The sequence below is a fragment of the Brachyhypopomus gauderio genome, unplaced genomic scaffold (genome assembly GCF_052324685.1).
Source record: "Brachyhypopomus gauderio isolate BG-103 unplaced genomic scaffold, BGAUD_0.2 sc135, whole genome shotgun sequence".
Lineage (NCBI taxonomy): Eukaryota > Metazoa > Chordata > Actinopteri > Gymnotiformes > Hypopomidae > Brachyhypopomus > Brachyhypopomus gauderio.
The window spans coordinates 293,766-308,033 of NW_027506956.1; the positions used below are offsets into that span (position 1 = coordinate 293,766).

At 42.5% G+C, this 14,268-nt stretch overlaps 1 protein-coding gene across 3 annotated transcripts in view; it reads left to right on the top strand.

The window, feature by feature from the left end:
- The window catches only part of trpc3 (transient receptor potential cation channel, subfamily C, member 3), a 39,013-nt gene that overhangs the window by 11,914 nt on the left and 12,831 nt on the right, over positions 1-14,268 (top strand). For all 3 annotated transcript variants that reach the window (XM_076994107.1, XM_076994108.1, XM_076994109.1), the window contains exons 4-5: positions 11,720-11,884; positions 12,851-13,067. In XM_076994107.1, the coding sequence (XP_076850222.1) occupies positions 11,720-11,884; positions 12,851-13,067 (382 nt within the window). The remainder of the gene's footprint in view (positions 1-11,719; positions 11,885-12,850; positions 13,068-14,268) is intronic.

A 14,268-nucleotide genomic window follows, 5' to 3' on the forward strand; every position in this document is an offset into this window, starting at 1 on the left:
TGAGGAGAATGGGTCCAGTTCCAGAGAATGGAAAGGATTTATTTTTGGATAGTAACTAATTCAGTAAAATATAATAAAGGATAGAACATTTATGAATGATTATATTTCACTTCCTTTAGACGTATCTGATATATACAAGTGGACAGTATCAAAGTGATGTATAAAGCCTAGTGCAGATTTGTCCCTGCTCATTAAAACATGTCACTGTGATATTTTCCGTCGGGTGTAACTATTGGCTCCTGTCAGCTGTGTGTGAGGAGAGAATAGATACATGGACGTTCCACAGAGTAGCTTGGCTCTGTGGTCCTCTGTTCAGTGGCTGGAAAAAAACAAACAAGAAAAATTGACTTTAACTAGATGTTTTTTACTAGCTCGATTTGTTGTGGGTCTCTTCCTGGGTTCAGTGCCACTATGAAGATCTTCCACGTCTGGCGTCCAGTCGTCTTGATCAGCTCTGTCACCCTCACAGTTTACTCTGACAGACGGACATTGTTATTATTTTTCCCTATACATGAATTGTTTTAAATAATGAACACTTTAGAAAAGACCTCATGTCTGGCTTTCCAGACTACATAAAAAACACAATCTCACCATTCTTAGAATGGTTATTCATAGCTAGTGAACTCTCACCTGATTTTGCATTTTTAGGGTAATTAGCTAGACACAGATTTAAATCACTGATATATCAAGGAGCAGGTCCTGTGCTTATGTAGGACAGATGTGAATTTACATCCTGCTATTCCCATCAGATGCACACAATTAACCTACTACCTCTAATCAGAGCCATGTGCACTGCAGAGGCTCAGCTGGTTCCATCCCTGCACAGAGGATCCACCTGGGTACAGACCACCACCCAACATTCACCTCCCCCACTTCCGTTCCACTCTGGAGTGGGAAGTTGGTGATATTTAATAGTGGGAAGTAACTAAATACTTCTGAAATACCCAAATAACTTAATATTTTATTTTTTTTGTTTTTACTTTCGAAGTGTTTGTACAGTGTGTTATTTCATTTTTAACTATTTAAAATGCAATTTAATTGAAATATATACACACATGTATACATACATACACAGCTCTTTAACAAATTGAGACCAATGTAAAAATTATTTATAGGTATGCATTTGAGTAAGAAATATACTGTATATTTATTGGGGATACAGGCTTTGGGTGCAGCGGGAGACCTTGGTCGCGTCTCTGGAGCGGCTGGGAGTGCGTGCTGCACTTGAGCACTGCTGGGAACATGAATGGCTGCTGAACACACCTTTACCACAGAGCGCGACACCTGGGTGGCTGTTCTGTAGCACTCCCAACATGGCTCCATCTCCCCTTGCTCTCCACTCTGCCTCTATCAGGGCACACTTGGCGGAGTTCCTCCTGGCCTTGGAGGTGTGCACCTTGGCGGGGCGTACACAAGCCTTAGACAGGTGAAGCAGCAGTTTCCTCCTCCTTAGAGGCACAGGAGAGTTCCTCCATGTCCTAGTCCTCTGAGGGAGGGGGCTCCGTCTCCCCTAGGAAGAAGGGAGTCTCAGAAGAGGGCTGAGGGAGCCTTCTTTGGGGGACCAGGATTGTTCTGTCTCCTCATTTGACCCCACAGGAGAATGCCGCCTTGGGGTTGCGACTCCCCCCACTAGGGCTGGAGTGTCCCTGGGGGACTAGAATGGGCTCTCAAGTTCTGGAAACTCCTCCTCCTCTGACGTATGTGAGGAGAACGAGAGGTTATTCTAGTTCTGGTAAGCCCCGCCATATTTGAAAGAATCCATCTCTAGGAAGTCAAATCCTCCCAGCACCAGAGCCATGAGAGAAGTCAAACTGGGGGCCAGCCAACCATTTCTTCTCTGAAAATTGAACTTGCCAGGGGCATGAGCTCTCGTCTCACGGGGTTGGGCAGGAGGGGGAGACTGGGGCTTTTACCTCTGCTGCCATGTTTGCCCTTAGACCTCCTGTTAGGTCAGTTGTCCTGTAACGTTGTGGGTTTGAGGCAGGTTGACGAGGCTTAAATGTGTATTGATTTGAATTTGTGGTTTAAATGCTTTTTTATTATGATGAACAGGATAAACAGAAACACTGAACACATGCGGGACTGCGTCAAGACAACAACTGACATCCATGTAGACAAACACACATGTTTAAATACACAAGTCTAAACAAGACACAAGTGCAACACAATGTTAATGAGCGGTGACAGGATACAAAGAGAGAAGGGACCAAAACTTGTAGTGACGTACACAAAGTTTCCAGGGAAACAAGACGAAACAAGAGGTCGATCACAAGTTGTGGAAACACAGGAAAGCATGCATTTACACCAGCGGTCACCAACCACCTGGCTGCGGACTTGTACCGGTCCGTGGGTCATTTGGTACCGGGCCACACAGAAAAAAAAAAAAAAAATATATATATATATATATATATATATATATATATTTTTTTAGTGGTGGGCCGTTAACGGCGTTCGTTAATTTGATACTCTTATCGGGCGATATAAAAATTATCGCCGTTAATCTATTCTTAAAGTTGGGTTCGGAACTGGGTTAAAATGGGTAAGCAAACTATGATGACTTTCAACTTGATAGTTTAGCTCTGCTGTATTCCTAACCAAATTGCACTGTAGGGGCGAGAACGAGTTTTCAAACCTGTGAATTACAAATCGTACGTGTTTACATGGATGCAGCCACGAAGTCGCCAGGTTTGCTTCATGGAAAATTCATTTTTAGGAACGTAAAGTGTTACCGGAGCGGAGCTCAGAGCGGTCGTTTTCTGCATGGTCCTAGCGCTAGATTCGTCGCTATTAAATATTTCTTTTTAACCGTTAAAACTGCAGAGGACCAAAACCGGCTTTTGAAAAAGTCCCCCCCAAATTACGTCCGTGAGGTTAAATGTACTAAATGTTGGCTTACATTTCAAATATCATGTTTAGCTGAATAAACATGTTATCAACCCCTTTTAATGTACAGTTTGTAGGCTTACAAATTCATGTTTAACTGAATAAACCATTGAACACGAGTAGCCTACATTTTATTGAGCATGTTTTTTTTCTTCAAGTATCAAAGTAGAACAGCTTTCTCAAGCAGTCATTGATGCATTTTGGAAACAGGAGATGAGCCCCTTGTATAATGCACCCTCTGTATTAAGAAACCGTATCTCAAAAACTGACTTTTAGTTATTACTTGGGTAGCACGCATATGAGCCATTTTAATATAGATTAATCTAGATTAATCTAGATTAATTTCAAGATTTCAGTGAGATTAATCTAGATTAAAAAAATTTATCTATGCCCACCCCTAATATATATATATATATATATATATATATATATATATATATATATATATATATATATATATATATATATATATATATATATATATATAATAAAAATAAGCATCACAATAATATAAAATAAATAAAAATATATATATTATCAAAATAATATAAAATAAAGCATCACACAGACTCTGATTGTAGACAATATATATATATATATATATATATATATATATATATATATATATATATATATATATATATATATATAATCTACAATCAGAGTCTGTGTGATGCTTTATTTTGAAAATATAAAACATTTTGCGATTCTCTCCCATCTGGTGAGTTTTATTTTTATGCTCTTTATATTTGCATAAAAAATCTATTTGCATATTGTATTTACCCCCCACACTTTAAAGGCCGGTCCGTGAAAATATTGTCTGACATGTAAATGGTCTGTGGCGCAAAAAAGGTTGGGGACCACTGATTTACACAATCTAATTATGCATTTACACAATCTAATTATGTAAAAAACTTTGTTGGTCCATGCATTTACACAATCTAATTATGTAAAAAAAAAACTTTGTTGGATTCCCAATCACACCTTTTTTTTAGCAGTTAAACATTTTAGTGGAATTATGGATCCCAATTCTGTTTTCCAATGGATCTCATTCTAAGCTCATGCAGATAATATTTCCAGGACACCTTTTTTCACGTTAGGAAGATTGCAAATATTAGGAACAAGCTTTACATCTTTACATGATGCATTTATCACTTGGACTGCTAGAAAAACATTTACATTTACATTTATGGCATTTAGCAGACGCTCTTATCCAGAGCGACTTACAAAAGTGCTTTGCATCTGATCACAGAATTCATCCTAGGTAATAGTACGGATAGGCCAGAATTCAAGATATCATTGAGTCAGACTACTACTAAACTACAGGAGTCAATGTCATTACCTAGTGTTTTGCAAGTTAGACATTTGCCAAGAAGCACAAATAACCATAGACAGACATACAATTTAAGAACAACGGCAAGTGGTATCAGCTGAGTTAGTGCTCTGGTAAAAACTCAACAAACAGGTGGGTCTTCAGTCTACGCTTGAAGATAGCAATAGACTCCGCAGTCGTAGCAGCTAATGGAAGATCGTTCCACCATCTTGGAGCCAGGACGGAGAATAGTCTGGAGCTTTGTCTTCCATGAGACTTTAAGCATGGAGTTTCGAGTCGAGCCAAGGCTGAGGTTCTGAGTGTTCGCTGTACAGATCGGCTTTTGACCATGGACATCATGTAGGGAGGAGCCAGTCCATTTTTGGCTTTATAAGCAAGCATCAAGGTTTTATATCTGATGCGTGCCGCTACTGGAAGCCAGTGAAGAGAGCATAGCAGAGGAGTCACATGTGAAAACTTGGGAAGATTGAAGACCAGTTGTGCTGCAGCATTCTGAATTAGTTGTAGAGGTCTGATGACCCGTAGAGGAAGACCTGCAAGTAAGGAATTGCAGTAGTCCAGCTCCAGCCACAAGCTCCAGCCAAAGTTCTTACTGAAGCTTACATAGAGTTCATACTGTGCTTGAAGGACCTCTATCCAAAATGTCCTGTTTCTCTGGAAACTTACGCACTTCACTACAATGTTTTATATCCCCCTGTATCTTACCCAAGTACACTGCAGTTACTTATCTCGAATCGTCTTCAGATATATAAATACAGTGTTGCTTGAAAGTTTGTGAACCACCTAAATATGGTCACTGTTTCCATTAAATTAATATTATGAAATGAGCATGCAGATCTCAATTTATAAAGCAGACCTTCCTAATAAGGGACACAGAAAAAATATATAAATTTTCATTTTTCATTTCAAGTAATTTCAAGTAATTACTTTCTCCAAAAGCTGTACCTCTGCAAAGTGTAAGATATGTGAACTCTTCTATTTAGCAGCTCCTGCTTTTGGAGCCATTACTTCAGCCAAACCCAAAGTTTTGGCATTCTTGCCCACTCCTCCTTGCAGAACTCCATCAGTTGAGAGAGGTTGGAGGCACATCTGGCATGTACCACCTGCTTCAGACCTTGCCACAGCATTTCTTTGGGATTGAGGTCTGGACTTTGACTGCACCAATCCAGAGTAGCATAATCCATTTATCTCCCAACTTCAACTCCCTGACTAATGGCAGGATATTCTGGTCAAGAATGTGTTGATAGGTCTGGGAAATGATGGTTCCCTGGATAATATGGATTCACCCTGGTTCAGAGGCAGAAAAGCAGGCCCAGACCTCCACATGTCCAACACCATGCTTCACTGTTGAGAGGAGGTTCTTCTCGTAATATGCAGTGTTTACTTTTCTCCAAACATGTGTCCAAAGAATGAACACACAGGAAGTCTCTGGTTTGTCTAAGTGCTCTCTGTCAGTTTAAATGGGAACTTTGTTCTTTCTTGAGAGCAGAGGCTTCCTTCTATGAATTAACATTAACATCAAACTCTTCTGTGAATTAACATTCTCTATGTCTATTGATTTTTCGCCTGATTGCAGACGCACGCACATTTATCCCAGATACTGCCAGAGGGATCTGCAATTCTCTGGAGGTGACGTGTGGGTTGCCCTTTATCTGAATCATTATTCTTCTGGTGCTTCTTGGTGTAAATTTTGATGGCCGTCCACTTCTGGGTAGAGTTGCGGTGATGCTAAGTGCCCTCCATTTGTAAATGATTTGTCTTACAGTGGATGGATGGAGTGAAAATCTTTTGGAGATGGTCTTGAAGCTTCCTACAGACTGATGAGCTGTCACCACCTTCTTCCTGATGTCCTTGCATGTCTCTTTCCCCTCAGAATTGTAGATCTGTGTGCTTTGCGTCTTGGCACCACAGTGGTCTGGTTGGTTTCCTCTCCTTTTTAATCAGTGTGGCTCAAATCATCCTTAAATCAGGATGTCTCATTTGATTGGTCTGCTTAATTGATTACTTGAGCACTCACATGTATTTCACATGTATTTTATGTAATTGACTTTACCAGTGCAGCTGTGGTTCTGATTCAGTGTTTCATGTTTCTGCTGGCAACTCACATATTTCCCTCAAAACAAATGACTGTAATTGATGAACATAAACTTGACATTTCATATACAAAACTGGTGATGATAAAATAGGAGAATCATGGTAAAACAACAGAAAATGTACTGCTACTCAAGAAATTAACAAACATTCAAGCAGCACTCTATATATTGCAGCACTGTATCTGTATAGTGCATCAATCTGCAGAACATTCAATCAGTTCCTCGTTAAGCCGAATTGGGGGGGGGGGGGACTAATTCAGTAGACTGGAATGAGGTATCTGTCATACATTTTGGAGTGGTAATTTTTCCTCTGTATACTTTAGACTTCCTAATGCATTCTGCTCTTTCTTCCAATGGAGCACTCCCGCACGATCTACCCATGTCTACAGCACTGACGTTCACTCTGCCTGCGTCCCAAATCACAGCACTGACGCTCACTCTGCCCGTGTCCCAAATCACAGCACTGACGCTCACTCTGCCTGCGTCCCAAATCACAGCACTGACGCTCACTCTGCCTGCGTCCCAAATCACAGCACTGACGCTCACTCTGCCTGCGTCCCAAATCACAGCACTGACGCTCACTCTGCCCGCGTCCCAAATCACAGCACTGACGCTCACTCTGCCCGTGTCCCAAATCACAGCACTGACGCTCACTCTGCCTGCGTCCCAAATCACAGCACTGACGCTCACTCTGCCTGCGTCCCAAATCACAGCACTGACGCTCACTCTACCCATGTCCCAAATCACAGCACTGACGCTCACTCTGCCCGTGTCCCAAATCACAGCACTGACGCTCACTCTGCCCATGTCCCAAATCACAGCACTGACGCTCACTCTGCCCGTGTCCCAAATCACAGCACTGACGCTCACTCTGCCTGCGTCCCAAATCACAGCACTGACGCTCACTCTGCCCGTGTCCCAAATCACAGCACTGACGCTCACTCTGCCCGTGTCCCAAATCACAGCACTGACGCTCACTCTGCCTGCGTCCCAAATCACAGCACTGACGCTCACTCTGCCTGCGTCCCAAATCACAGCACTGACGCTCACTCTACCCATGTCCCAAATCACAGCACTGACGCTCACTCTGCCCGTGTCCCAAATCACAGCACTGACGCTCACTCTGCCCATGTCCCAAATCACAGCACTGACGCTCACTCTGCCCGTGTCCCAAATCACAGCACTGACGCTCACTCTGCCTGCGTCCCAAATCACAGCACTGACGCTCACTCTGCCCATGTCCCAAATCACAGCACTGACGCTCACTCTGCCCATGTCCCAAATCACAGCACTGACGTTCACTCTGCCTGCGTCCCAAATCACAGCACTGACGCTCACTCTGCCCATGTCCCAGTCCTTCTCACTAAGGGCCGTTTACTTCACAGCACAGTCACCGTCTACAACTGAATTTACTTTTCAATGTCAGTCTCGGAATGACCACTATTAAAAGTATAACGATGTATATGTCCTACTTAAGAAAAAGCATTTTAATGAAGAAAGCAACTTTATTTTGAAGTAATTAAGCAAGTAACACTTCTGCTTTTAAAATAAATGTTCAGTACTCTTCCTACTAATTACTATAATGGGGGAATCTCGAGTGATTTATTTTGTGCTTGTATGTTGTAGATATCCATAATTTTGGATAAGTTTTCCCTCAATGAATTCTGTAATAATTCTGATGGTAATAATTATAATAATTCTAAAACTAATTTATACAACTTCTGTGCCCATTTTCCTTCAAAGAGCAGTGAGGAATATGCTGACATTTTAAAACCTCATTTGTGCTCTGACATTTTTGGGAAACTAAGCTGACATCCTGATGATTATGGTGATAATGATGATGATGATGAATGGTCAGTTAGCCCCTCCTCCATTATTTTGCTGTCGTTCTTGGTAACAGCACAACAGAATTAATTTATGGCACGGTTGTCATTGCGCCACGCTTTCTCCTCTGGGCAAGATTAGGTCCCCCCCCCCATTTTCAGACACTCTGTCCTTGCCCTGGTCTCCGCCTGTCTGGTCGATTGATTCCCTGAGACGAGAGCCATTTCTCAACATCCACACCAAGTGCACTCCAAGACTCTGAGCAGCTGGCCTAGGGCACTAGTGCAAGTCCAGACACTGACAGGCCCCTCCCCTATTCCCATTACTAACCCTGCCATTCCCCAGGGCTGCGATCCAATCCATCTCCCCAGAATCAAATCAGGGCTGTTAATGGGATTATTTCAACCATTCTCTGTTTCTCTAGAATTCCTACTTAACATGCAAATGACCAGACGTCTGTCTGACCAAAGCCATACTCACAGTCCACATGGTCCGTGTTTAGAACTTTCACCTCTTCTGTTGCTATGATACTGAGAGCGTGCAAACTCAGCAAGATGTCATCACCTTGATAAACTGCTGCTGGACCTGAAAACTGACCTAAAGCTTGTTCTGATCTGTTAAAAATGGGTAGGAACCACCCACAAGGTGCGCAAAGTGTTAGGCAGTATAACAATACATAAAATCAGAATCAGAAATACTTCTATACTACTGATTTAAATTCTCTAGAATACAGTAAAATGGTAGTGGCTGTGATAATAAGTTTAAGTATGGAGTATACCGTATCATTTGTATTGCACAGTAAAAGTAATGCACAGATTAATCTTAATGTTACATACTGAGGAATTACCTCCTGTGGTGCCTGTGGTGCGTTTTAGTATTATGAGCCTTGCACTGAATTTGCTCCTGTGTCTCAACAGTGTATTGTAGAGTAGGTGGGACACATTGCCCATAGAGGGACACATTGCGTCATAGAGGACAGCACTCACCACCACAGACTCATAGAAGATCTTGAGCATAGACCAGCAGATGTTGAAGGACCTCAGGTACCTCAGAAAGTAGAGACAACTTTGGCCCTCCATGTAGAGGACACCCGTGTTCGTAGCCCAGTCCAGTTTATTGTCATTGTTGAGCTGCAGATGGTTCAGCTTGCACCATGTTCTTCATCATAGCCCTGTACTCATCCTCATCACCCCTGCTAATACAACCAACTATTGCAGAGGGTGAAGAGGACGGGAGAGAGGACATGTCCCTGTGGTGTAGAGGGTGAAGAGGACGGGAGAGAGGACAGGTCCCTGTGGTGTAGAGGGTGAAGAGGACGGGAGAGAGGACAGGTCCCTGTGGTGTAGAGGGTGAAGAGGACGGGAGAGAGGACATGTCCCTGTGGTGTAGAGCGTGAAGAGGACGGGAGAGAGGACAGGTCCCTGTGGTGTAGAGGGTGAAGAGGACGGGAGAGAGGACAGGTCCCTGTGGTGTAGAGGGTGAAGAGGACGGGAGAGAGGACATGTCCCTGTGTTCATCGGGTTATGTAAACATGCACGCTGATTAGTAGAGGTGTGCCAAAAAATCGATTCATATATCAAAAATCGATTCTCATTTACTACGATTCAGAATCGATTTTAAATGTCCCAAAATCGATTATAAGTCGCGTTACGTAATTACAAAATTACGCGAGACTTTACGCAGCAGGTTCTGGGACACACTCGTGTGCGGAAAGGTTTCAAGACAGATGGAGGAAAGAGATATTCAACCTGTTCCGTCTTCATTTAAGGCAAAAATATGGGTTCATTTTGGTATTTACGAATGCCAGGGAAGACCGAACTTGACACAATGTAGCTCGTGTGCAAGGCGTATGTAACACGGTGAGCACGGGCACGTACACACAGCGTGAAATAATATAGAGAAGGGTGGACAGTAGTGCCGGCTCTCAAAAGCAATATGTTTGACACTCCTCACATGTATTAGCGAGGGAAACGTGCACAGCGACCCAGAACGAACAAACAAAACAACACGGGAGACTCAACGCGCAAGCGAATAGAAACCAAAACCGTGAGGGCATGGAGCAAATAGAAACAAAAAACAACGCGCAAAATACAACGCGGGAAAACTAACAGTTAACCGTAGTGAGACGGGAGAAAGAAACAAAATAACAACAGTAACTAAAAAACAGCGCAGATAAATGCAACGCGAAAACGAAACCAAGGACACCAGAAGAAGTAATTGGCAAAAAACGCCGCAGCAAAATAAAACCCTTCACAAAAATATAGGCAAAACGGATAGGAAGACATGCAGGATTGGGAAAACTTGAGATGGGTCAGGAAGCAGACAGCATAAGAGAAAGCATAACAGAGAGGTGGTGAGACACCTTCAAACAAGAAGCAACCACAGAGAACGCAGAGACTGGCTGAGAACGTATGGTTACGCCACCTATAGTCTGGGACTGACTCTGGTGCCCCTAGCCACGGCTGGGGGAACAGCATCCGAGCCAGCCCTGACAGCTTGTAAAATGAAGCTCAAGAATTTTGGTAACAACAAAAAGCATTTTATTTTACCAAAGCACATTATTTTTGTTAATTAAATGTGAAAGACTTTGTTTTCTGTATTTGTCATTCTGTCTTGCAAAGCAGACTGTAGTAGATCATGCAGATTTTATAGACTTAAGCAGAAATTTTTATAAATCAAATCGTTTTTTGAATCGAAAATCATTTTGAATCGAAAATCGATTTTGAATTGAATTGTGGCCCCCAAAATCGGAATCGAATCGAATCGTGAGATAGTAAACGATTCCCACCCCTACTGATTAGTTTGAAGAGAGAAAGAGAAAAGATTACTAGGCATCCAAGTACAAAGGTGTGTAAATTAGAGAACCATAGTGTGCAAGGATGAAATCCAGCAGATGTAGTTATGGCAACACCAGAAGGTAACATGGGCTTGACGGCTCCTTGGAACATCAGCACTCCACACAACAACACAGTGGTGACGTGACCGCCTCATAATCTCCCAGTTTACCCCCAGAACCCCAGGAAAATACCCCCCACACCATTGCACCACCACCAGCCTGAACCGTTGATACAAGGCAGGATGGATCCATGCTTTCATGTTGTTGACGCCAAATTCTGACCCTACCATCCAAATGTCGCAGCAGAAATCGAGACTCATCAGACCAGGCTCATCAGACCATGTTTTTTCAATCTTCTGTTGTCCAATTTTGGTATATTTATTTATTTACATTATACAAAGTTTGTATATTCTGTATATAAGTTGACTATGTTGCTTGCATCACTTATTTACTATCATGTACACTACAAGCCAGAAAGTGCTTGAAACGTGAATGGAAGAGGTTCATCAGTCTGGATGAAATTGCAGAATAATGGTGTAGAGACAGTGTGTCCTGGAATGCATCTTAGTTCTGGGTCATGACTGTACAGTGAGGTAATTCATTAATGAAATTACTTCTGTTTGAACCCCAGCCCTCTGCTTCTCTCTCTGTCCCTCTCTCACTGCCTCTCTCTCTCTCTCTCTCTCTCTCTCGCTCTCTCTCTCGCTCTCTCTCTCCACCTGCCCCCTCCCATGTCTTTCCTTTCTTCAGTTTGTGGCCCATCCGAACTGCCAGCAGCAGCTGTTGACTATCTGGTACGAGAACCTGTCAGGACTGCGGGAGCAGGCCATCGCAATAAAGTGTCTGGTGGTGCTGGTGGTGGCTCTGGGCCTTCCGCTCCTAGCAGTGGGTTACTGGTTTGCTCCATGCAGTAAGGTAGGACACTGCTAAACACTTCATATTGAAACTACTGACATGTCATATTGTGGGAACTTTGAAACAACTTGATGCTAAACGTGTGACTTGATGCTAAACTGTTACTTAAGATGTTTGTTACATCAGTTGTCTGTTATTGAGCTGCACCGTGTTATTGATATTACATTGATCATCCTCCTCCACCAGAGTTCTTATTTGTTTCTTTGGTGATATCAACTTGCTGCTTTTTTATCATTGACATGTCTGTATAAGGACCAGAAAACAAAGCAAACAACATTCACTCTCTGCTCAGACTGCATGATGGTCTAACTTACAATGCTTGACAAACAGGAAGTGTAATGTGGGTCATGGAATCGGTCAGTAAATCCAGTCTTAAGTGGAGAAGCCCACACTTTTGTCACCTCGATGTCACAGAGTGTTCTGGAGGACCCACTCTAGTCGTCTACCCACTGACCTGGACCACACAGGAGACCTGTTGGATATGTAGCAGACACACTACATATTTAATGTAACTAACTGTTGCCCCAGTAAGCATATGTTCTTTGTTTTGTATGCAGAGAAGCTGGTCACAGCAGCTGCTGTTATTTGTACAGATAAGGAGGGATTTTGAAAACAGACTCACAGACAGGAGTCAGGATACCATAGGTGTTCTGCCAAACCACATACCCCCATCTGAAGATCAGAGGAATAACTAAGAGGAAAAATTATCAGAGGAATAATACACTCTTTGTGCTGCCTAAAAGAAAAAAAACTGTTCTTGTGTAGATGCAAGAACATGATTGTCAGTGCCAGATATTCAGGAGTAGTACACTGAAAAAAATACCACATATTACATTTAATAATGAGAATGCAGAGATGTGTGTATGTATGTATGTTTGGGGTGAAACGTGCATACATTTTTTAAGTACACTGCCAGATGCAATTTTGTGAGTATATGTTGTGTTTGTGTGTGTGTATTATCTCCAGCTGGGTAAAGTCCTCCGCAGCCCCTTCATGAAATTTGTTGCGCATGCAGCCTCCTTCATCATCTTCCTCTGCCTCCTCATCTTCAACGCGTCGGACCGTTTTGAAGGCATCACCACCCTGCCCAACGTCACTGTGATAGACCACCCGCTCCAGATCTTCAGGGTTAAGACCACTCGCTTCTCATGGACCGAGATCCTCATCATGGTGTGGGTGGCAGGTGGGACACAGACTTCCTGCACTCAGTCAGCTTGTAGGACTGAGTTAAATATGAGCCGTAATATTAGATCACACAAATTTTTACTTCCAGAGTTGCTTTATCTAAATAATGTTTGCCAAAGCTAGCCATGAATCTTAAAAAATTAGTGTGTTTTCACACAAGGTTTAACTGCTAGTGAAATGTATTATGTTTTGCATTTTGTAAAAATACATAATTAATTAGACAACATTTGCATGAAGTGTTTTGAAAGATGAACATCGACATCTGCTGAAGTTCAGTTGTGGAACAAGAGTAAAATGTCAAGACTTAAGTGGTTCTGGAGGGGCCCAAAAGCAACGTGCCATTCTGGTCATTTAAACTATCAGTGTGCACTCTGCTGCTTTGAGGTGGTCTTTGTGCCAGGGTCTTTAGACAGAAGGTTACGGAGCTAATGTATCCTGTTGTTTTGCTGAGGTTTACTCTTTTCCCATTTAACATTACTCACAATCCTCAGGTGTGGTTCAGATGTGCGGCATCTCGCCGCTGAGATCTCACTGAGGCCATGTGACATGTTCAATCATCAAGGGTCAAAACATGTCACAGGCTCTGGTATCAATATGACAAATAGGTTGCATTTTAAGGCATGTTGAAAAAACAAAGCTTAGTTCAGGACTAAAACCTTTTCAGACGAGGTCTTTAGTACAATCCTGTTATTGCGTAGACACAATATTAACGGAGGCTTTCTATAACATTTTCTTGCCTGTAATGTTGTCAAAATTCAGACAGTGTAGATCAGTGGAAAAGACTGACATTTTGAGTTTAGGGAGTTTAGGTTTGTTAAGGTGTCTTGCATCTTACCATTCCATAAAAGTTGCTAATACTCAGCATCTGTCAGATGAGTGTGACACACATGAGCTCACGTGAGATCATATTACTCTGTTCATTCTGGTGTGTCATGATGCGCTTGACGTTGAGCAGACCCCGCGTACCACGGGAATGATTAGGCACTCCCAAACACTGCTGAGCACACTCCTGACTCACACAGCAGTGCTGTCATCAACAGGGCCTGGAGTTCTTCAGGAATGATCGCCTTCAATCATGTGACCTGTGTAGTAGTTGTGAAAAAGGTCAACTGTGCCTGTCTTGATCATGGAAACTATTCCCTTGGCAACCCCACTCTAGTTCTTTTATATAAAATCAAACAACTGCCCAGGAGTATTTT